Source organism: Eptesicus fuscus, chromosome 7, assembly GCF_027574615.1.
Source record: "Eptesicus fuscus isolate TK198812 chromosome 7, DD_ASM_mEF_20220401, whole genome shotgun sequence".
Taxonomy (NCBI): Eukaryota; Metazoa; Chordata; class Mammalia; order Chiroptera; family Vespertilionidae; genus Eptesicus; species Eptesicus fuscus.
This window is the reverse complement of record NC_072479.1, coordinates 19,863,564-19,888,602: the sequence shown is the minus strand read 5'-3', so window position 1 is coordinate 19,888,602 and position 25,039 is coordinate 19,863,564. Positions and strand designations below refer to the sequence as shown.

The 25,039-nt window shown below is 39.4% G+C and overlaps 1 protein-coding gene across 2 annotated transcripts in view; it reads right to left on the bottom strand.

Moving 5' to 3' along the window:
* Positions 1-25,039, bottom strand: part of CEP83 (centrosomal protein 83) — a 113,898-nt gene that overhangs the window by 35,321 nt on the left and 53,538 nt on the right. For both annotated transcript variants that reach the window (XM_008143758.3, XM_054718796.1), the window contains exons 6-10: positions 16,428-16,679; positions 13,727-13,858; positions 4,464-4,578; positions 3,120-3,264; positions 2,848-2,997 (exon numbers count right to left, since the gene is read on the bottom strand). In XM_008143758.3, the coding sequence (XP_008141980.2) occupies positions 2,848-2,997; positions 3,120-3,264; positions 4,464-4,578; positions 13,727-13,858; positions 16,428-16,679 (794 nt within the window). The remainder of the gene's footprint in view (positions 1-2,847; positions 2,998-3,119; positions 3,265-4,463; positions 4,579-13,726; positions 13,859-16,427; positions 16,680-25,039) is intronic.

Sequence of the window (25,039 nt, the reverse complement as noted above, 5' to 3'; positions counted from 1 at the left end):
TGAAATAAAGAATAATATACAGAGATCCAACAGCAGACAAGAGGATCCCAAGAATCAAGTCAAAGATTTGAAATACAAAGAAGCAAAAAACACCCAACTGGAAAAGAAAAAAGAAAAAAGAATCCAAAAATATGAAGATAGTGTAGGGAGCCTCTGGGACAACTTCAAGCGTACCAACATCCAAATTATGGGGGTGCCAGAAGAAGTGAGAGAGCAAGATATTGAAAACCTATTTGAAGAAATAATGACAGAAAACTTCCCCCACCTGGTGAAGAAATAGACTTACAAGTCCAGGAAGCACAAAGAACCCCAAACAAGAGGAATCCAAAGAGGACCACACCAAGACACATCATAATTAAAATGCCAAGGGCAAAAGACAAAGAGAGAATATTAAAAGCAGCAAGAGAAAAACAGTTAGTTACCTACAAGGGAGGACCCATACGACTGTCAGCTGATTTCTCAACAGAAACTATGCAATCCAAAAGGGAGTGGCAAGAAATATTCAAAGTGAAGAATAGCAAGAACCTACAACCAAGATTACTCTACCCAGCAAAGCTATCATTCAAAATTGAAGGTCAGATAAAGAGCTTCACAGATAAGAAAAAGCTAAAGGAGTTCATCACTGCCAAACCAGTATTATATGAAATGCTGAAAAGTATTCTTTAAGAAGAGGAAGAAGAAGAAAAAGGTAAAGATAAAAATTATGAACAACAAATACATATCTATCAACAAGTGGATCTAAAAATCAAGTCTGTAAAAAAATCTGATGAACAGAATAAACTGGTGAATATAATAGAATCAAGGGCATAGAAAGGGAGTGGATTGACAATTCTTGGGGGGAAGGGGGTGTGGGGGGTGCGGGAAGAGATTGGACAAAAATCTTACACCTATGGATGAGGACAGTGGTTGGGGAGTAAGGGCATGAGGTGGGGTGGGAACTGGGTGGAGGGGAGCTATGGAGGGAAAAAAGAGGAACAACTGTAATAATCTGAACAATAAAGATTTATTTTTAAAAGAAGTAACAATACAGAGCAATGGTGGAAAAATATATATTATATTAGCCCTGGCAGGTGTTGCTAAAAGGTTAGAGCATCAGCTCGCTCACCACAGGATTGCGGGTTCAATTCCTGGCTAAGGCCATGTGCCTGGGTTGCAGGTCCAATCTCAGGCCCCAGTCAGGGCTCATACGGGAGGCAACCAAACAATGTGTCTCTTACATCAATGTTTCTCTCTCCTCCTCTCTCTCTCTCTAAAAAAGCAATAGAAAAAATATCCTCGGATGAGGATTAAAAAATTATAATAAATGATCATAATCCGTAGAATAAAAATGCATCCAAACTGATATGAAGATAATATTTAGAAAGAAGGAAATGCTCTTCTTTTCAGGAGAATTCCAACTAAAAAGTGTAGAAGGAATGATGGAGGGAAACATCCTTTGGCAAACACTAAAGTAATAATTGTGTCAGGCAAGAATTATCAAAGGATGCTAAAATTAGTGGAAGAATGCATGATGATAAAGTATGATGAGAATATTTACACATCTCAAATTATATTCCCATCTGTATATATAAAAGCCCAGTAACCGAAAGGCAGAACGACTGGTTGACCAGTTGCTATGACATGCACTGACCACCAGGGGGGAGACACTCAATGCAGGAGCTTCCCCCTGGTGGTCAGTGCACTCCCACAGTGGAATCACCACTTGGCTGACCGGGATGAGCAGCTGCTAGCAGGCCCAGGGTGAAGCCGAGTCTCTGCACCTATCAAATACCTGAGACAATCCGGACTCTGGCCTGACCCCACCAGCTGATGCAGGCCCTCTAAGGTGTGTTCTAGAAAGAGAGCAGGGAGCTGGCATAGGCCAATGGCAAGAGGGGATGTGACTGTGGACCCCCCTCCACGACCACCCCCGGAGAAGCTGTCCTGATGGCTAAGGTTCCTGGAGCACAGCTGCCCTGAACATCCCTGATGGTGTCACTGACCTGGCATCAGACATCAAGGTTATTCACCAAGTGGTTTTGGGGTGCAAAGCTCTCCACCAGGTTCCTCCAGGACACAGAACACCCCTTTACACAAGACATTACCCTGAAATATCAGCTCAGACTAATGTCCTCATTGAGGAGCCGCTCAGAGGGCAGGGCCACAGGCACTGGGCTGACTGGGCTGAGCGGTGCTCCCACAGTGGGCCGATCCCCGCAGTCCACGCCCCCCACCAGTGCACAAATCTGTGCACTGGGCCTCTAGTAATTACATATTACAAAGAGGAAAAAGTAGTCATTTTATACTGAAAAAATCTGGCAGACACCACTTTAACCAAATGATTCAAGTTAACATCACCAGTAAAGGGACAATCACATACCTCCTGATATGATACACCAAGGAAATGTGGCTTTGATTTTGGTGGGTTTTTTTTGCTAAAAATGTATAACTTGAATTTAATTAAATGTATTAATTAGAATGTAAGACAAACTCAACTTGGGGGATAATCTACAAAATAACTGGCCAACACTCTACAAACGTGTTAATGTTCAAGATTAAAGGAGACTAAATAAAGACAATGTGTGATTCTGGGTTGGATCTTGGATCAGAAAAAGGACATCCGTCGATAATTAGTAAGATCTGAATAAAGTCTATAGCCTTGATAACAATAATGTTCATTTGATTTCCTAACTATATTAATGTTAACTTGGTAGCTTTGATTATTGTAATATTGTTATGTAAGATGTTAATATTTGGAGATCCGCGTGAAGATTATATGGGAATTCTTTGTACCACTTTTATAACGTTTTGCTAGCTCTGAAATTATTTTGAAATGAAAATTTTAAAATATATATACATATATATAACCTAATACTTTGAAGTTCTCTTCTTGCCGACTCTTCAGCCATCTGTGAAGCCCGCAATTTCTCATCACACTGATCTTTTTCAGACTGCCTCCAGACATCATATTCCACTTTCATTTTCTCTAAATCCGCTAATCTGTTCTCAAGTTCAAGCCTAAAACAACAGATGATAATTATGTTACAAGAACTATAATAAGAATAATATGACAGCAAAATGTGTTCATTTGCAAGGAGATTTAACGCAAAAAAAAAAAAAAAAGGTAATTATGTACTTACTTTTCATCTTGTAATACCACAAGTTTTTGATAACCTTCTTCCTTGGCAGCTTGTACTTTACGTATTAATTCACGATCCTTTTCTGCTAAGAGCACTTTGTGGTGTTCAACAGCCGATTTGAGAATTTCATTATCTGACTGTAATCCTAGTATTTTTTAAGGAGAAAAATATGCTATACTCAATCTTATTAAGATGAAAAATCACATTTAATAGCAAACATTGATAACAATTAGAAGAGTATAGAAAGTAAGTCACTCTAGAAGTATATCTTCAAAGATCGTTACATTGATAAACTTTCTTAAGAATGAAACAAACTAAAACTCAAAGTTAATTTTTCGGTCATTAGTTTATTTAGCATACACACACAAAAGGTTAATAAAATGTTACATACATTTATTCATTTGAATCTTTAAAGCTAGGGATATCAACTTGGCTGTTAGCCAACGAGGTTTAAGTACCTACTTCACCCCTACAAAGGTTCTGTAACCTAAGACCCACAAAGAACATCATCATCAAGCTAGCAGGAAGCAGCCTGAATAAAATCGCAGAACTCTTCAAAATCTATCATTCTAGCAGAGTTGTTAGATTTCTAGTAGAAATATAAATTGGAAACTTTCAATTTTGTCAAATTAATTTACAAATCTTCCTTGTAATGAGATGACAAGTATTTTGCAGATAAAATAACTAAAATTTGTTATGTAACTCAAAGTTAAAAAAGGATGCAAAACTGGATCCCAAACTCTCTTAAGTTCCTAAGAAAATTTACTCCCTAACTATGTAAGTTCATGAGTCAACATCAAGTAGAAATTAATAATGAAAACAATCATTTATTGTAAGTTCTATCTAAAACTACAGAGGCCAGTTCAAATGAAGACCAATTCAAGGATAGTTACAGGCCAAAGGCAGCTTAAGAAAAGTCAGAAATAATATAATTTCTGAGGAATCCTCACGAGAAAGACATTCTAAACAGTAAACTGTAGCTTAAAAATAAACTTAGGCTGAATGAGGCTCAATCACTACATAAAAATATTTTTAAAGGTAAAAGTTGGGCCTGCAACTAATAATCACATGGTAATCTAAATAGATTTAAAATTATAAACTCAGGAAGTATGAAATTCACATTGCAAAATTTCACTTAATTTATGTATTAATCAAGTAACAATAACATAAACATGATTTTTAAAAGTTAGATCACAAAATGAACATTCAACATATAAACAAAAACAATTCATATATGCTCTAACATTAAAAGTCAATTAAGCTGAAAATAAAAATTCATTGTGACCTATTTTAATAATTTTAGTTTAGATGTGAAAATAAAAAGCATGGAAAATTATATATTACCATCCAATTCACTTTGAATCTTATTTCTTTCTCTTTCTAAATCACTCTTAGCTCTTGCTGCTTCCAGTTTGATGTCTGTTATTTCTAGTTTGTTTGAATGTTTAATTTCCTTTACCTGTTGATAATTAGAAATTAAAATTACTATGGTCATTTTCTTGCCATTAACTGCTTACCCTGACACTTTAGCAGGAATGAGAAAATGCTGTGGTAAGCACCTTCAACAGGGAAAGTTGTTTCAGTGCCTGGAAAAATACTTGTCATCAAGAAAACAGTTTTATCCTAATAAAAGTGAATCCTTCTTTTTAAAAGAATGTTGGTGACAAGAAGGCATTCAAGATATAAGGATCAGCATATAAAATGTTACACAGGTATAAGATCACATTGCTTGCTTGAAAAACAAGCAAAGGTGTTATAGCTAGAGTGGCAGGGAATAAACTTTATACACCATAAAAAGAGTTGTGTATTCTGTTAGCTATTAAAGGTGTACAATTAATTTTGTTTCAGAAAATTAACTCTAATTGCAAATGTATTAGATTAAGATACTGAAGATAAAGAAACCAATGAAGAGGCAAAGAACTGATGGGGAGGAGGGGTGCAAGAAGGATCAATTGAATCTGGTGACTAAATAATGTATGTGTATGTGTGACTGTACGCACACATATGTGATGGTAGTGGGAGGAACAAGTATGAAACTTAGAAATCTAAACCTTTACTGTCGAAATCTGATTCTTTTAAAGCCACAGTGAATATAAATAATTGTAATGTTTTCCATTAACTAATCCATATATCAATCATATACCAATTTTCATCTTTCCTGAGACATCCCTTTTGTCAAGTTGAATAATTCTAGTTCATAAACAGTATTCTTTCAATAAATATTTACTGAGCATTTATTACATGTTAGGCACTGTTTTGGGAACTGAGGATATAGCAGCAATCAAGAAAGCTTTTTCTCTCCAATCATCTGCACTACCTAACATTTTCCACATCCCTTCCCTTTGATAAGGTGCTTCTAAAACTAGGAGGATGTAACCAATACAGAAACAAAGGTTAGATAAACCTGCATTCAGACATATTATACTCAGGTATAAAACTATAAAATCAGAGTAGAAAACCATGAATATATACAAGTGAAACACGAAAAATGTGAGATGATGGGAACAGGAGGTTAAAGGATGATTTACTTAAGTGTAATATAATCTAAAAAACTGGAGTTGGCAGTTATAAAGAAATCAAGAAGAGGTCCTAGACAAGTATCACATGATCCCACTTATATGTGGAATCTAATGAACAAAATAAACTGACAAAATAGATCCAGAGTTCCAGAGACATGGAAGCATGCAACAGACTGAGGATCCTCAGAGGGAAGGGGACAGAGGAGAGAGATCAACCAAAGAATTTATATGCATATATGCATAACCCATGAACACAGACAATAGTGCAGGGTAAAGGCCTGGGGAGGGGATGGGTGTGGAGAGGAGGCGGGCTACTGAGGGGGGATGGGGGAAGAGAACATATGTAATATTTTAAACAATAAAGATAAATTTTTTTTAAATGGAAGAGGTCCTAGAGCCAAAGAGGGCAAGGATGAGAAATAGAGGTGTCTATGAAAGGTCTTGAAAACATTGTAAAGGAATGGTTTGGTGTAAAATCCCCACTTAAAGGAAATAAATAGAAAAGCAAGTACACTATATTGCCTCTGTACTGCTAATCACATTAAGATGTATCCCTATACAAATTAACTTTTAGATTTTTAATGACACTACATAAAATAAATACCTTGTGCTGATATCAGTTTTTGCATTTTTAAGTCTTTCTAAACTTTTTTAGGAAGTCTCATAGAACAATGTTTAACTGCATGACAGCAGCTAAGAAATTATATTTATTTAAATACTGAAACTTTCTATAGATTGGATTTTACTACATTATAATTTCATGGACAAACAGAATTTAAACTATAAGTGCTTTAAATTTTGGACCACAGTAAAAATCCATTCTGGCAAATCCTACCTAATAATAGACAAATATGCAAATTGACCATACCTCCGACACACCACAAGCCACGCCCACAAGCCACACCCACCATCCAATCAGAGTGAGCATGCAAATTAACCCAAACCAAGATGGCTACAGCCACAGAGAGCAAGGTTTCCTAGGTAACAGAGGAAGCCAAGCTTTCTGCCTGCCCTTGCCAAGCCTAAGCCTCCACTCAAGCTACAAAGTTTCAATTATAGAAGGTAAACAAATTCAAACAAATGGCGGCAGAATGGAGCTTGAGAGAGCAGGCCAGGGTTGCCGCCGGCAACAGGGGAAGCAAAGCTTTCTGCACACCCTGACGGGGCCCACCTGCTTAAGGCAACAAAGTTTCAATTATAACCCCAACAGAAATGGCTGCAGGCCTCGGAGGGAGCCCCAGGCTTGGCTCCACTCCAGGCTACAGTTTCAATTGTAGAAGGAAAATAAATTCCAGATACCAGGGCCTCTGCTTGCGTTGCCAGGGGGCGTGGCCGGACTGCAAACCACCACAGGCCCCTCGCTCAGGCCGCCCCATACCCCAAGGGAACCCCCACCTGATCCGGGACACCCTGCAGGGCAAACCAGCTGGCCCCCACCCCTGTACCAGGCCTCTATCCTATCTAATAAAAGAGTAATATGCACATTGATCATCACTGCAACACACAATATAGCTGCCCCCATGTGGACAAAGATCCTGCCCCCATGTGGACACAGGATGGCTACCACAAGATGGCCAGCAGGAGAGGGCAGTTGGGAGGCACCTGGCCTGCAAGGGAGGGCAGTTGAGAAGGACCAGGCCTGCAAGGGAGGGCAGTTGGAGGTGATTAACCCTGCAGGAGAGGGCAGTTAGGGGTAACCAGGCCGGCAGAGGAGGGAAGTTGGGGGCAAACAGGATGGCAGCAGAGTGGTTAGGGGGTGATCAGGCTGGCAGGCAGAAGTGGTTAGGAGCAATCAGGAAGGCAGGCAGGCAAGCAGTTGGGAGCCAGCAGCCCTGGATTGTGAGAGGGATGTCCAACTGCCCGTTTAGGACCGATCCGTATCGGTCCTAAACGGGCAGTCGGACATCCCTTGAGGGGTCCCATATTGGAGAGGGTACAGGCTGGGCTGAGGGACAACCCCCCTCTGTGCACGAATTTCATGCACCGGGCCTCTAGTATAATTATAAGCTAACTATAAAAGGTTAAGAATGACAGCAGCTCATTAACAAACTACACTGCAGCTGACATAAATATGAAGTGAAAAATTAGAGCCATCTTATATTATAGAATCTTGATTAATTTCAACAAGAACTATGAAATAAAATACTTAATTCATTTCACCCTGAGATTTACTGAAATGAGAAAAAAAATTTCAAATAAATTATTATTGAAACTGAAAGGACACTGGACAAGAAGTCAAACAAATGAAGTCTGTCTTCAGTCTACTTTTTTTTTATTAAAGTAGTGGTGCATGCTCAAGCAAGGTACTTGTCTTCTGCATTCAAATTCATTCATCTATGTAACTAGATGAGTTTAAGTTTTCTTTATTGCCGCATTTGTATAATCCTAAAATAATGATAATTATTAGTATAATGCTTATACTAATATTAACTTCCTGGAATGTATTTTTTAAAATATTTTCTTTAATAAAAATGAAAAATTTATTAAGGTATTTATTGCCTAGATATGACAGTTGCACTTTCTCTGAATAATCTGAACCAAATCCCAAAGAGTCATAATAACATTCCTTTCTGCTTCTAGATCCCTGGTTCTTAACCTTTGTGATCAGGCCTCAAAAATCGTAAGAAAACAAGAAATCTTTTATTTAACAAAATGTACAATATTAAAATGCTGCATATAATTTCAAGAGATTCACAGTTTTCTAAAGCTGCCTGGGCCAAACTACTCTGTTTTTTGTTTTTCTAGTTTTTTTCCCATGACGTTTCCATGTAGATTATGGCTCACTGTAAATTTGCTTTATGCTTTTGACACAACAGAATGTGAGTGTCCAGAGATTACTACCTGGGACTACTAACAAAACTTTAAGAAACGCCCAGCCATTGTGGCTCAGTGGTTGAGTGTCAACCCATGCACCAAGTGTTCACTGGTTCGATTCCCAGTCAGGGCACATGCCTGAATTGCAGGCTCAATCCCTGGCCAGAGGAGTGGGGGGTGGGGTGCAGGAGGCAGCCTTTGGATGGTGATGTCTCTCTCATTGATGTTTCTATTTCTCGCTCCCTTCCTCTTTCTCTAAAATTCAATAAAAACTTACTTTAAAAACAAACAAACAAAATCTTTAAGAAACTTTGAAAAATGACAATAGTGAACATTTTGAAATGTTTTGGAATCTGGTAAATTACACATACGCACAGAGACATGCTAGAAAACAAAATATATAAGCAAGACATAGAAATATAGTTGAAAATGTATTACTTGAGAAGCTCTTGACGCAAATCCCAAAGAGATAGTATTCTTAAATTCTTATTTTTTTCAAAGGTCTCAGGCAGTATGACCTCACTAACTTGACTAATAAGGGTAACTCTGTGGGAAACTTCTTTAAAGCTGTCTGATTTATATGAGTTCTAAAAATCAAACACTTAGTGAGGTAACTAGAAGAATTTACCTCATTGGATGTGAAATACCTTTAAGAGCATCATTCTCAGACTATGTTTAGTAATATTTTTATTGATTTTTTTTTTTGAGAGAGAGAGGAAGGGAGAGGGAGAGAAACATCGATTTGCTACATCCTGCCTACCCCCTATTGGGTATTGAGCAAGCATCCCGGGCATGTGCCCTGACCTGGGACCTCTAGGTGCTTGGAATGACATTCAACTGAGCCAGGGCTTTAGTAATATTATTTAAATAAAGAGATAGTCACACTAACATAACTCCATTAAAAAAGCTAACACAAATTTGAATACACCACAGGTGTTCCTTTGCATTGTAAACTATCATTTCAACCATTTATTAGAATCCTATCCAATCCTATCTAATAAAAGAGTAATATGCAAATTAACCATCAGTCCGCTACAAAGATGGCGGTGCCCATAGAGCCAGGGCGGGACGCTGGCATCCCATTCCCAGGCTGCAGACAGAATGCTGGGCTGCTGGGCCAGGAGCATGCTCTGAGCCGACGCCGTGTGGCTTGGGACACACCCCCGGCCCAGCGGACAGAAGCCCAGCTGACAGAAAGTGGGCGCTGGGCCGGGGGCTGCTCAGAGCCGCCGCCGCGGGGCTTGGGACAGGCCAAGCAGACAGACGCTGGGCCAGGGCGTGCTCAGAGCCGACACCGCGCGGCTTGGGACACGCCCCCAGCCGAGCAGACAGAAGCCCAACTGACAGAACCAGGCCGCTGGGCCGGAGGCATGCTCAGAGCTGACGCCACGTGGCTTGGGACACGCCCCCGGCCCAATGGACAGAAGCCCAGCTGACAGAAAGTGGGCGCCTGGCTGGGGGTGAGCTCTGAGCTGCCGCAGCGTGACTTGGGACACCCCAAGCGGACAGACACTGGGCTGGGGGCATGCTCAGAGCTGCCGCCACGTGGCTTGGGACACACCCCCGGCCCAGCAGACAGAAGCCCAGCTGACAGAAAGCGGGGCCGCTGGGCTGGGGGCACGCCCCCGGCAGCCTCCCACAGTGTGGCTTGGGGCATGCCCCCAGCCTAGTGGACAGAAGCCCTGCGGACACAATGCAGGGGGTCCTCTGTGCATGAGCTGCAGAGGAAACACCTTTTCTGAAGGCTCATTGGCTAAGCTCCCTGTAAGCTGCCTCTCACAGTGTTCTTGGTAACTTGAGTAATAAGAATCCAAGAAGGTGATCTAGAGTTTTTCCACCTCACTCCTGGAGGAAAAACTAAGGTCTGCTGCTAGAGGGGCTAAGAAATGTCATATCCTACCCTAGCCAGTTTGGCTCAGTGGATAGAGCCTCGGCCTGCCGACAGCAGGGTCTGGGTTCGATTCTGATCAAGGGCATGTACCTAGGTTGGAGGCTCCTCCCTGGCCAGGGCCCAGGTCAGGGCTCATGCAGGAGGCAACCAATCAAAGTGTCCCTCTCACATTGATGTTTCTCTCTGTCTTTCCCTCTCTCTGCCAAGCTCTCTAAAAATCAATGGAAACATATCCTCAGGTGAGGATGAAAAAGAAAGAAAGAAAAGAAATGTCATATTCTATGAAAGACACATCTTGAAAGTGCCTAAAGAAAGCTGTCATTTTTTCATGGTGAAGGGACTGGAGTCCGTGTTGATGAAAACACCTTGGCGGCTGTGACAGTGGCAGCAGCAGCGGGGTGATGGGGCTGGCGTCTTCCCCTGATCAGCCCAGTCACCTCCCGCAGAGGAAGGCCAGACTTTAGCTTAGGCCCGCTCCCCGTCAGTAGGACATCTCCTGAGGGCTCCCCAGTCTGTGAGAGGGGGCAGGCTTGGCCGAGCGACCCCCCACCAAGTGCACGAATTTCATGCACTGGACCTCTAGTTGCAAAATAATGTCAATGAAAACTTCAAGTTGCCAAGAAAACTGACAATCATGTTTGAAATATTATTTTAAAATTTATCCTTCCAATGCAATCTTTTCACACACAATATTTCAAATGAAAACTTGGCTTGTCTAAAGTTAAAGAGTGATTTTAATATGCCATTTGTATGCAAAATAGACAGGCAACGCTTAGCAATGTGTATTAACAAACAAGCAGAGAAATAATACTACACTAAAATGCTCTTCTTCCATAGGCAGAATAGGAGAAATCATCTAAGCAATAACTCTAAAAAGAGCAATAGGAAGGCTACATACAGAAAAAGAAGAAAAATCAGGGTCAGGTCACAAATAAGCCAGAGAGGTCACATAAATATGCTGCAAGGAAAGTATCTGGTGGTTCCCAAGAGTTAGAAGCCACAGCAAAAGCCAGCTTATCCAGTGTCCTAATGCTCCATCTATGGTTCAGGTTATTCCAGCAGTTCAGTTCGGCTACTCAGGACCACAACAGTGTTTTGAAAATACTGAGTACTCACTATTTCTTTTTATAAAATTGAAAATAATTTATACCATGAGAGAACTCCCTGTATCCTGAATTTATGTCTTTGTGTTTTGCATCCATTTCTTTGCATATTTTATCATTGAAGGCACTCAATATGTATCTACTGAATACAGAAATAATTAGCTTACAGTTAACCAGGAAGCAATCAAGTTATTTATTTTCTAGTAGGACTTACAGAACCTTAGTAGGCTGACAGGATTCTTAGAGATCAGCTAGAACAATGCCTCATTTCATCTATGAGGAAAATGGATCCCAATGATATTAAGTAACTTGCCTAAAGTCATACACACAGTTATTGATACAGTGAAGAATGAAATCAGTCAATGGTCTCAAAGTTATGTACATCATTTTCTCATTTAAGGATATCACAAAGTATGTAATTGTTGCCATGATCAATTTTATCACCAGCTACTATTTATTATGTTCAATGGCCCCTTTAATCTTACAAAAACCCTGTAAGAGACAGGTATCATCCCCATTTAAAAGTTAAGCAAGTCAGAAGACACATAGGTGGTGAGTGAGATGAATGAGTCAGGACTCAAAGGTAGATTCATCTGATTCAAAGCCCATGAACTTCTCCATTGCACTTCATTGCCTCCTTCAAAATGACAGTTTTTAATTTCTAAATATATCTGAATCTTAATCTATAAGCTCAATTATAGGACTATGCTTGAATTAAAACATTTTAACAATAAAAAACTCATTGCTCAAATAGAGTAAAATGAATTGTTTCATGGCCATAAATTAAAACAAATTTGTGTATTCCTTTCCATAGTAAGAACAATCTTTTCAATGGGACCAGAGTACTTACATGCTTCTGACTAAAACTCTCTGCTTCAGTCTTCTCAAGTAATTACTTGGCCACGGAATTTATGATGAATATAGTATTCCTTTAGATATGTTCATATATTCCTACCAAGCTATAGTAAATCCCTTCTGGTCTGGGAGACATATTGTTTTTTAAGATAATTTTACATATAACTCTGCTATAATAGAAAATACATTATTACTTCACTGATTCAGTAACCAGTCTTATTTCCAAGTTCTTAGAAATGCCAGAAGTACTACTACTACTGCTAGCTAATATTATGATAATAACAGTTAATATTTGGGTTATTATATACTAAATCTTATGCCAAATGCTTTACGCATAATATCTCATTTAATCTTTGTCACACTCTATAAAGTAAATATTAGTCTCATTTTATAAAGGAAAACAAACTTTTCAGAGAGAACATAAATTGCTGAAAGTCACAGAGCTAGAAAGTGGAAGAAATGTGAAGCCAGTCTGTCTGACCCCAGAGCTGAATATTCTCATTCACTACTATAGTCTGTAAGATACTGCTAGCATTGCTATTCTATTTCTGGTTACTGGATTCCTTATATATGTATCCTGCATTTGAGGGGTGGTGGAGGACCTATAAGTTATTGAGAAAATTCTGTATATAAAATGTTCAAATCATTATATTATTTTTAAATATATATTTATTAATTTTAGAGAGGAAGGGAGAGGGAGAGTGACAGAAACATCAATGATGAGAGAGAATCATTGATCAGCTGCCACCTGCATGGCTCCCACTGGGGAATCAAGCCTGCAACCTGTGCCCTTACCATTATATTCTTTTTAAATAACATAAATGCAGGTGCTACTGCTAATATTAATTTACTCATTTAACATTTATTGAGTGCCTACTGTGTGCCAGCACTATTCTAGAAGCTGGAGAGACAGCTGTGATAAAAGCAATGTCTCAGCTCTGGAGCTTATATTTGGTTGGGGTAAGGGTGTGGGAAAGAAAAGGAGAGACCAAAAAATAAAAAATAAATATATTAGATGGTGTTAAGAACTATGGAGAAAAATAAAGCAAATAAGGGAGATTGAGAGGGCAGAGGAAGATGGAAGATGGTATTGTACAAGGTGAAGCCAAGGAAAGCCTCTCTGATAAGACAACATCTGAAAGAGATGCAAAAACAAGCTAAGTAGATATGTGAGGCAAGACCATCCCAGGCAGGAAGTAAGGGAGAAGAAGTAACCTTGCTCAAAGAGTGAGAAGGCCAGTGGGTTGTATTCACAGTGGAGGTAATAAGAATTTGTCAGATTCTGCATATATCTGGAAGGTAGAATGCTAGCATAAAAAAAAAGATCTCAATATAGAGAACTAAGCTATTTAAATGTAAACTTTCTTTGTCATTATACAATATCAAACATTCTAAAGAATGAAGTAGAAACATAAGATGACTTACTTTACTGGTCAATGCATCTATTTCCCGTTCAGCTTTATGTAATTTACTGATTAAAACAGTATTTTGTTCATTGCTTGATTGTAGCTCTTTTTCCAAGCGTTCAGCATGTAGTTTAACTGACTGTTTTTCAGCCTTTTATTAAAACCAAGTATTTTAAAATTTGTTAATAACTTTTCACAATTATATCAAAATAAAGTAAGCCCTATTTAAAATATATGTGTAATCCCACTACACAAAATTAATCAAAATCTCAATATTAATATGTACCAAAGAAAAAAGATTTTTCTCAAAGTATATAGTAGAATTCAAATGAAAGAAGTTTGCTCCAAGAAATATGCAACAAAGACATCTGGAACAAACATATGTCAAGAGTCACCAATTAAATAAAACTCATATATTTATCTGATGAATGCACTCACTTGATACCTACTTACTCTTATTGCTGACATAATTGGAACAAGTATTTTGGGGGGTTCCAAATCCACAGTAGATATGAAAAAGCATATTAGAAATAGAAGAGAAGGCTAATTTATAACAGTAAGAAGTGAGAATTGAAAATCTAAAGTCGATGGAGTTTTCTTTAAAGAGAGATATAAGAATTCAAAATCCTTAACTAATTTCTAGCCTTTGGAAGTACGGGCAAGAGCTCAATAGCTCTTGACCTCATCACATAATAAAGATTCTTAATGAAGTCTGAAGTTGTCTAAAAAATTCTGGTTGGTAATACAGTACTCTTTAGTTAGGGAGGGAAAACTAAATGCTTTCTTAAAATAGTTCTACTCAAAATAATTAAAATAAAAATGTTTGGCATTTAAAGGATAAGCTTCAGTTTTTATCTCATTTCTTATATATCTTAAATATAATATAAAAGTGTATTCAAATAATTCAGAAAAAAAAACAACCTACTTTCCTCAAACATAAAATAATACTTTCTGGGCTCACTGATAGCCAAAAATGTCAAAGAAGAAAGAAATTCTTGCTGTCATGTACGTATTTTCATTTCACCTGACAAAATTAAATATAGGCTCTTTTGAAGATGTCACAAATGAACTTCCCATCTTTTTGTCATCATTTAACTTGTCCTGAAAACAATCACTCTAAATGACCTCAATGAAAAGTTTCACACTGGAACCATATGCCATATTTAATTACAATCATCCACTTATTTGTCACTGTATAAATACATTAGGGATAAAAGAATGGAACATAAAACATAAGCAGTCTCATTCTGAATTGTCTCACACCTAAAGACCAACAATACTGACAACTTTTGTTCAGGACCAGTAAATACTATAAAAAGCTTCATACACAAAAATAAAAACATGACTTCTCTTCTAAACATATCAATACTCTCCTTGTACCAGTTTGCTGGATGGAGGGAAAAAAATCACTTTTGGATTTGGATCCTGGATTTTAATTACAAGCTAAGTGCCATTAATTTCTTTCCAACTCAAATCATTTCACAACTATCTGAATAAAAGAACACCACACTTTGGACTGCTCAAAATAAATCAAAACAATTAAAATAGTATATTTGCTACATGTTAGGTACTAAGAACTAGGAGGAGTAAGCATATCGGAGAAGATGGTGAAGGGGTCCAGAATATCTTGCCACCGTGGCATAAAAGTTATTTTAAGCTGAAAACATTTGGGAATCAACAGACATTTTTTTAAGTGAGTTTTTTTTTTCCCTCAACTCCTCTTATCTGCCTAAAAACAGAGCCTTGGAAAAGAATGTAACTGTTATAAATTCCCACCCCAGGAGTTTCATAACTATGGAAGACTCACTCCTATCATGAGAAACAAAAAGTCAGCATCAGGATAAGAAACCCCCAACACAAGACATTTTCACAAAACTGTCATATCTCCCATCTACTTCCCTAAGGGCCCTTTTATCTTTCCGAAGTACCCTTTCTTCCCTTCTCCCTACTTAAGATGGTATATAAGCCCCAAATTCTAACCGTCTCTTTGACACTTTTCTGTGAATCCCATGTACATACATGAATAAAAGCCCATCTTTTCTCTTACTAATGTCTGTTGCCAGTTTAATTCACAACCCCCAATCACTGAACCTAAAGAATGAAGAAAAAGTTTTTCTTCTCCAACAACTGAAACCAAGAATTTTTGCGGGAGAGTCCCTCTAGGAGTATCAGCCTAGGGTCTGCCAGCTCTTATTTCTCTCTAATGAACTCAGGAAAACAATTCAGTAAAGCCTTATGCATTAGTAGCCAAGTCAAATTTTATTACTCTGGTAAGCTCCCATAGATTATATAAGTATGGTATTTCTGTTTGAACAGGACTTATGATTTTAAGACTTTAACTTCCAGTGTAAGGAAATAACCATCTAGAAAAAAATAGTTCCTTCTGGTTTGAGATCACTTTAGTCTCCAGAAACTCAAATAAATTTTTTTGGATTTTGCATATTCTATTCTGTGGCCTTATAAGAGTTAAATCATTTAAGACAGGTGACTTGACTCCCAAAGAAGAAATACTCCCTTTATATATGTGGCAGCATATCCAATGCTTATGAATCAATAGCTTTCATCTTTACAAAAAGTATATACTCTCGTGATTCCACAAATGCATCAGCATTATTAAATTGGTGAGCATATATTGATGCTCTAAAAATCAGAGGCTTGTCAATGCACTTTTAAAAAAGTGTGCCATACTTTTTTCTACTGGGAAGCAATTAAAACCTTACCTCCAGGGATCTGATTGTAGCCTGCATCTCAGCCAACTGCTGCACCTGAATTCTTTGGACATTTTCTACCTGAGCACTAGAATTCTCTTTTTCAGCCCTTAATTCGGCTACTTCAGCTTGTAACTCTTTTAATTTCTGAACCAAATGGACTTTTTCTCGAGTAAGTTGCTCCACTCGTTTGCTATCTCTTGTGGGATCAAGACTAAGCAGCTGATTATGTAGTTCTTCTTTATCTTTCTCCAGTCTTGCAATCTAATAACAATTTGAAAAAAAGCACACAACTTTAAATTATTAAATTTTCAGTCATGAACATGCATTACAAGTCAGTAAATTAAAATTTGTAACTGCACAATGTAAAAAAGAAAGCTTAGGTAATGAAATGAAGTAGCAAGGAAAAAACTCTAAAATGTCACATTCTTCATTCTGATTCAGCATGGCTCAAATGTGAGGGCAAGTACCTTGTCCTATACTCCTCATGGTGTTTAGCACAGGGCTTCATCAGTTGCCAAATAAAATTCAAAGTTATAAATAATACTATAAAATAATTATTAAAATGTCAAGTATTTAAAAAATTAATCAGAACATTGCAGGGGCCTATGTAAGATCAATATGCTGATTACTGCTAAGCTTTTCCTCATGTGACAGTAATGCTTGGGCTGTCTATACTAATAAGGCAACTTAATTCACAAAAAAGCTGCTTGTCTATATAAATGACTACAAATGTGAGCGATTAAAGTTTTTAAATGATAGCTGAGAGTTTATTAAAGCCCTAATTGTAATGACGGTATAGTTCCTAATTCTCAGATTCAAAAAAGAATTGGAAGTCATTACCCCACAGCACTTGGAAAGGTCACTGGGGAACCGTAGAGCAGAAACACTAGTGCTCTTCTCATTCATGCCAAGCATCACTTCCAGACACCCCCGGAACTCCCACCCCAGGGCCTCCCAATTAGTGGGTTTCAAACTGCTTGTAACCACTGAGGTACATTGGAGGCCTCTCTCCTCTAGGAATGAGGAGGCCAAGTAATCATGGTAAAATGCACTTTCCTTTTCCTGATCTCCCAATCTGTCCCTCCCACCACCACCACCAAACCTTTGTAGTTAACCAGACCTCCTCTTTTTAGTCTCCTTTCATATAGATTTCTTCAGATGATTCAACTTAAAGGATTCCACTGTTGTTTTTTTAAAAAGTTAGAAACCACTGCTCTAAATATCACCAGGAATTGTTTTATAGCCAGGATGAGCTTCAAAGACTCCCTCTAAGCCAAAAGGATTTAAAGTAATGCTATGCAACCCAGACAAAAGTGGCCCAAGAGACAACTGATTGGTCACTTGGCTACAGATGAACGTAAGAAGTGTGAGTCCTACACCCCAGTGCAGAATCTTCTCCTCATCTGTAAAACAAGACATTAGACTGGAGGCCCTCTAAGATCCTTTTCAGTTTTAACATGTAATAATTCCAATTGCAATTTGGGCATGCTGAATTAATTATGTCAATGGGAAATTTAGGTAGAGCTATCTAGCAAGCAAATATTCTTTTCCAGAAAATAAAAAATTTTTAGAAGGCAGCTATACAATTCAGGGTCAAGTCCCCAAAAGCCCAACTAATTAGTTCTCTCCTATTTTTCCTCCCACATTTTACATATAAACATTGTCCCTGGGGTTTGGTTTCTGCCAATTCTTTTTCTTTTCAGCTCCTTGTGTGACTCTGTGCAAGTCACTTTTTCACTTTGGCCTCAGTTAAAATGAAAGGCATGGGATGGATGATCTTTAAGGTACCATTTAGCTTTTGCATAAGGTAACTCATCTAGCTCAGGAGTCAATGTATAACTCAGATTCAGATAATGATGCCTTTACTGAGTACTTTAGTGAGTGCTTAAGCTGAGTGTGCTACACATATAATTGCATTTAGTAACAATACTTTCTCTTGTAGTCTGCATATTACATATGGGGTCAGACAACTAATGTTCTTGACAGGCATGTTTCCTGCTTTACTGCTTTCTCTAGTAGTTTGGAGGGGCATCTGTGTGATAGCTGAAGTGGTAGCTGAAGCTATGGACTGAGCTGGCTAATGCAGAGTCAGAATTATTAGACCTCACATTTACAACCCCTAAACCAGAGCTCATTATCAAATCATTCCAACCAAAAGTGATGACCACTGCCTCCTCATTTCTTTATTCAATTATTGTCGTGCACCTGGCACTGTTCTGGGTAGTAAAGACACATCAGAAAAGCAAGCACAAAACAAACACAAAACCTCTGCTCTCAAGATGGTTCTATTCAGTCACTGCTATGACACCAAACTTGTCCCAGTCATCTGGGCACAGATCTTGGACACACCCTCAGCTCCTGTCTTTCCCTCCACTCTCAGTCAGATTCACTTGTCATCTTCATTGATATCTTCAATTTGCTGTGCTCTCAATCCTTTCTCTAAATTTACAAAAGGCTTTGTTTAAATTTCTCTTTTATGACATTTATCCAAATGGCCCTGTGTTAGTTACCTCCATGCTACTTTATTCTCTGTGAGAATATAAAAGCTTCCTTGACAAGTAAGATGATGTATTAAACAATTTTACTTTTTAAAAACTGTTGAAGTAAAAGAACACAAACAGATCAGGAACTAGAAATACATAATTGTTGATCTTCTTTTCAATGGATGGTAGCACCACTCTAATTCCCTAGGGCCGTGGTCGGCAAACTGTGGCTCGTGAGCCACATGCAGCTCTTTGGCCCCTTGAGTGTGGCTCTTCCACAAAATACCATGGCCTGGGCGAGTCTATTTTGAAGAAGTGGCATTAGAAGAAGTTTAAGTTTAAAAAATTTGGCTCTCAGAAGAAATTTCAATCGTTGTACTGTTGATATTTGGCTCTGTTGACTAATGAGTTTGCTGACCACTGCCCTAGGGGACCCAAAAGGAAAAGGTAGTGTATCTAATTACTTCACCTTATATCTAATTATTCCATCGGTCTTTGTTTTTATTATCTTTATGATACAGCACAGAGATATTGTTAAGAGTACAGAGTCTGAAGTCAAATGACCTAATTTTTTTTTCTTTCAGAATTTTAAAGATATTGCTTTACTGCTAGGCTTATATTATTTCCAGAAAGAAATCTGTTGTCATTATCTTTGTTCTTCTATACAAAATATCCTTTTTCTCTGGTTACTTTTTTTAAAATTAACTTCTTATTTTTAGATAGTGGTAGGTTCACATGCAGTTGTAAGGAATAATACAGAAAGATCCTGTGTATCCTTAGCCCAGTTTCCCCCACTGGGAACAATCCCCCCTCCCCCCTTCCATTTTCTGGAAGACAGTGTGCAGAACTGGTTTTCTTTGTTTTTTTAATCACTTGGTAGAATTCTCCAATTAAATCATACTTTTGGGGAATTTTTAAATTACAAATTTAGTTTCCTTAACCTTTTGCACTCGGATGTCGAGTATGACTCGACACGGTTAGCATCGGTAGCAGGAATCGAGAAAAAAGCAAGCGAGTGCAAAGGGTTAATAGTTATACAACTATTTAAATTATCTATTTCATGTGGGCAGAGTTATGGTAGTATGTGCCTGTTTCATCTGTTTCTCAAATTTATTTTGGTAGAATTGTTCACCTCTATATAAGCTAATAAGGATATCTTATTACCCTTTTCATGTCTGCAAGGTCTGTAGTGATAGTCTGTTTTATTCCTGATATAGGTAATTTGTGTCTTTCCTTTTTGTCAGTTTAGCCTAAGTTTTGTCAACTTACTAATCTTCTCAAAGAAACAGCTCTTTATTTCACTTTTTCTCTGCTGTTCTTGTTTTCAATTTCATTGATTTCTGCCTGTATCTTTCTTGTTTCCTTCCCTCTGCTTGCTCTGGGTTTATTTTAATCCTTTCTTTCTGGTTAAAGTAGGAGTAGATTATTGATTTGACACTTTTCTTCTTTTCTAATGAATGCATTTAGTGCTATAAATTTTCCTCTCAGCACTGTTTTAGTTGTGTCCCAAATGTTTTTTAATATACTGCATTTTCATTTTCATTTTCACTCAGGTCTATTTATTGTTTTGAAATAGTTTTCTCATTGCAACTTCCTCTTTGGCTCATGAATTATTTGAAGTGTGTCATTTCATTTGAAGGCTTCCCTGCTACCTTTCTGTTATTGATTTCTAGCTTAATTCCATAGTGGGTGATGAACTCACTCTGTATAATTTCAATTTTTATATATTTGTTGCCCAGCCAGTGTGACTCAGTGGCTGAGTATCAACCCATGAACCAAGAGGTCATTGGATCGATTCCCAGTCAGGGCATATGCCCGGGTTGCAGGCTCGATCCCTGGTAGGGTGCATGCAGGAGGCAGCCTATTAATGTTTCTATCTCTCTCTCTTCCTTCCTCTCTCCACAAAAAATCACTAAAAACATATTTTTAAAAATTGCTGAGGTTTATTTTATGGCCCAGGATTATGCTCTATCTTGGTATATGTTCAGTGACACTTGAAAACAATATATTTAGGTACTCTTATTGGGTGTTCAATAAGTGTTGACTAGCTTCTGTTGAGTGATGGTGATATTGAGTTATATAGCCTTCCTAATTTTCTAATTGTTCTATCAATTGTTAAGACAGGAGTGTGAAGTCTCCAACAATAATTGTGAATTTGTCTGTTTCTCCTTTTAGTTCTATCAGTTTTTACTTCACATATTTTGCAGCTCTGATTCATACACATTTAGTATTCATTGTCTTCTTGGTGGGCTGGCTTTCTGTCATTATATAATGTCTACCTCTGTATTTTTCTTTGAAGTCTATTTTATCTAATATACCCACTCCTGCCTCTTTTAATGTTTGCATGATATATCTTTTACCATCTATTTTCTAAATACTTATCTATCTATATAAAACCCTAAGCGACCGGATGACTGGACAACCGGCCGGTAGCTATGATGCACACTGACCACAAGGGGGCAGATGCTCAATGCAGGAGCCACTCCCTGGTGGTCAGTGCGTTCCTACAGGAGGAGCGCCACTCAGCTGACCAACGGGAGCCAGAAGGGCTCACGGCTGGTGAGTGAAGCTACAGTGGCATGAGCCTCTCCCACGGATACTCCCTCTGTGCGACCCCTCCCCCATGAGCTGGCCAGGCCAAGGGCCCCACCAGTGCATGAATCCATGCACTGGGCCTCTAGTATTATTATATTTGAAGTTTCTTGGAGACAGCATATAGTTGGGTTTTTTATTTTTAAAATCAACTCTCGAAGTCTGTCTTTTGATTGGTATATTTAGACAATTTACATTTATTATGACTATTAATATGCTAAGGGATTTTGTTTATTTTCTTTGTTCTGCTTTCCTGTGGATTACTTGAACATTTCTTAGGAATCCATTTTTATTTACCTATAATGTTCTGGATATATATTTGTATAGCTTTCTTAGTTGTTGCTGTAGGTATTACATTATATATACAATAGAGGCTCAGTGCACAAAATTCTTGCGGAGGGGGGGTAGGTGTCCCTCAGCCTGGCCTGTGCCTTCTCGCAATCAAGGACCCCTTGGGTAGGGTCCATAGGCCTGGTTGGCGATCAGGGCCTATTGGGGATTTCCTTCCCTGGGCTGCCAGCAGCTGGCCCCGCCCCCTGCCACTGCTACTGCTTGCCATCTGTGCGGTGCTGTCCCCCATCCCCCGCAAACGGTCACCTCCCTCTGCGAGTGACAGGTGTGGGGTACAATTGCTTGGCTGGCCTGGACCTCCCTCTGCGGGGCAATAGCTGGCCAGCCCCACACACCCGCCACAGCGCCACCAGCTGGGTGGCCTGAGCCTCCCTCTGCAGGGCGATCATGGGGCAATGCTGGGGCCCCCCAACCAATTGCATCACACCTGACTTGGCTGGCCTGGCGCCAATGCGTGTCATAGTGTTGTGGTCCAGGAGGTCATCTAGTCATTCTGCTATGAGGTCATTTGGTCGATTTGTACATTATCCTTTTATTATTATAGATAACTTATCATGGTCTACTGGGTTTATTTTACCAGCTCAAGTGATATATAGAGAAACTTTACCTCCTTTTACATTTCTTTGTCTTTCCTTGTTCATAATATAATTGTCTTAATTATTTCCTCTATACACATTTCAAGCCATATCAGACAGTGTTATAATTTTTGTTTCTAAAATTAAACAAAATTTAGAAAATTCACTCAGGAAAAGAAAATCTATTGTATATACCCAGTTTTGCTTACTGTGTTCTTTTATTCTTCTTGATGTTGTAAGATTCCTTTTTTTATTGTTTTCTTTCTGATTAGAGAATTTCCCTTTGACATTCTTTTGGACAGGTCTACTGGCAACAGATTCTCTTAGTTTTCCTTAAAAGAATGTCTTAATTTAACCTTCATTCCTGAAGAATACCTTTGCTGGATACAGAATTATGAATTGACATTTCTTTTCTTTCAGAACATGATAATGTTGTCACATGTCTCTAGCCTCTATGCTTTCCAATGAGAAATGTCTAGGAATTATAAGGTATCACTTTTCTCTTGCTGCTTTCAGTACTTTTTTCCTATCTATGATAATAAAAGCCTAATATGCTAATTAGACCAGACAACCTTCTGGACGAAGCCAGGGCTGCAAGTGAAGCCCGGGTCCCGGGTGCCTGCTGGCGGCCGGAGGGAAGCCTGGGTCCCGGATGCTGGAGGGAAGCCCAGGTCTCAGGTGCCAGAGGGAAGCTGGTTCCGGCAGCCAGGGGAAGGAAAGCCTACACTTACACGAATTTCATGCTTTGGGCCTCTAGTAAAGTTTATAAATTAATGTCTCTTACTGTGGATTTTGTTGGTTTGATCCCTTTTGATATTCACTCACCTTCTTGAGTCTGTATGCTGTGTCTACACCAAAGTGGAGGACAGGTTTCAGCCTTTATTTCTTCACTGTATTTTTAGCACTGCCCTCTTTCTTTTTTCCTTTCAAGGACAAAAGTCTTAAAACTTTTGTTATAGTCCCACAGATAATTGAGGCTATCCCTACTTTTTTTAAAAATCTATTTTACTTTCTTCAAATCTTTATTGATGAGAATGTTACAGATGCCCCCATTTTCTCCCCATTGCTCCCCCCACCACTTGGTTCCCATTCAACCCCAGTCCTTCGCCAACCTATTGTCTGTGTCCATGGGCAATGCATATCCTATCTAATAAAAGAGTAATATGCAAATTAACCATCACTCCACTACACCCACAAGCCACGCCCATCAGGCAATCAGGAGCAAGTATGCAAATTAACCCAACCAAGATGGCTGCAGCCACGGAGCAAGCAGGAGCCTTGGGTTTCTCCAGCAATAGAGGAAGCCAAGCTTTCCACACACCCTGGAGGGCCCAGGCCTACAGTCAAGGCTACAAAGTTTCAATTATAGAAGATAAATATCCCAACAAAAATGGTGGCAGCCACGGAGCTGGAGAGAGCAGGAGGCTTGAGTTGCCCCTGGCGATGGAGGAAGCCAAGCTTCCGTAGCCCTGGCCTGCATTGGCCTCCGCTCAAGGCTACAACGTTTCAATTATAGAAGATAAATAAATCCAGATACCAGGGCCTCTGCTTGGGTCACCGGGGTGTGTGGCCAGCCTGCAAACCACCACAGGCCCCTCACCCAGGCCACCAGACGCCCCAAGGGAACCCCCACCCTGATCCAGGACACCCTTCAGGGCAAACCAGCTGGCTCGCACCTGTGCACCAGGCCTCCATGCTATCTAATAAAAGAGTAATATGAAAATTGACTGTCACTCCAACACACAAGATGGCTGCCCTTATATGGTCAAAGATCCTGCCCCCATGTGGACACAAGATGGCCACCACAAGATGGCCAGCAGGGGAGGGCAGTTGGGAGGGACCAGGCCTGCAAGGGAGGGCAGTTGTGGACGATCAGGCCAGCAGGGGAGGGCAGTTGGCAGAGACCAGGCCTGCAAGGGAGGGCAGTTGGGGGCGATCAAGCCTGCAGGGGAGGGCAGTTAGGGGTGACCAGGCTAGCAGAGGAGGGAAGCTGGGGGCCACCGGGCTTGCAGGGAAGGGCAGTTGGGGGGGACTCAGGCCTGCAGGGGAGAGCACTTGGGGGGGGAAGACCAGGCCTGCATGGGAGGGCAGTTAGGGATGACTAGGCCTGCAGGGGAGGGCAGTTAGGGGCAAACAGGCTGGCAGGGGAGCAGTTAGGCATCAATCAGGCTGGCAGGGGAGTGGTTAGGGGGTGATCAGGCTGGCAGGCAGAAGTGGTTAGGGGCAATCAGGAAGGCAGGTAGGCAAGCAATTGGGAGCCAGCAGTCCTGGATTGTGAGAGGGATGTCCCATATTGAAGTGGGTGCAGGCTGGGCTGAGGGACACACACCCCCATGCATGAATTTCATGCACCAGGCCTCTAAATGCATATAAGTTCTTTGGTTAATTTCTTCCTGTCTGCCTACCTGCCCCTTCCCTCTGATATTCATCAATCTATGTTTCCATGTCACTGGTCTTATTTGATTTGTCCGTTTATTTTATTCATTAAATTCCACATATAAGTAAGATCTTATATTTGTCTTTCTCTGATTGGCTTATTTAGTGTAGAATAAAAATCTCCAGTTCCCTCCATGCTGTCTCAAAGGGTAATAGATCCTTCTTTTTTACAGCTACATAGTAT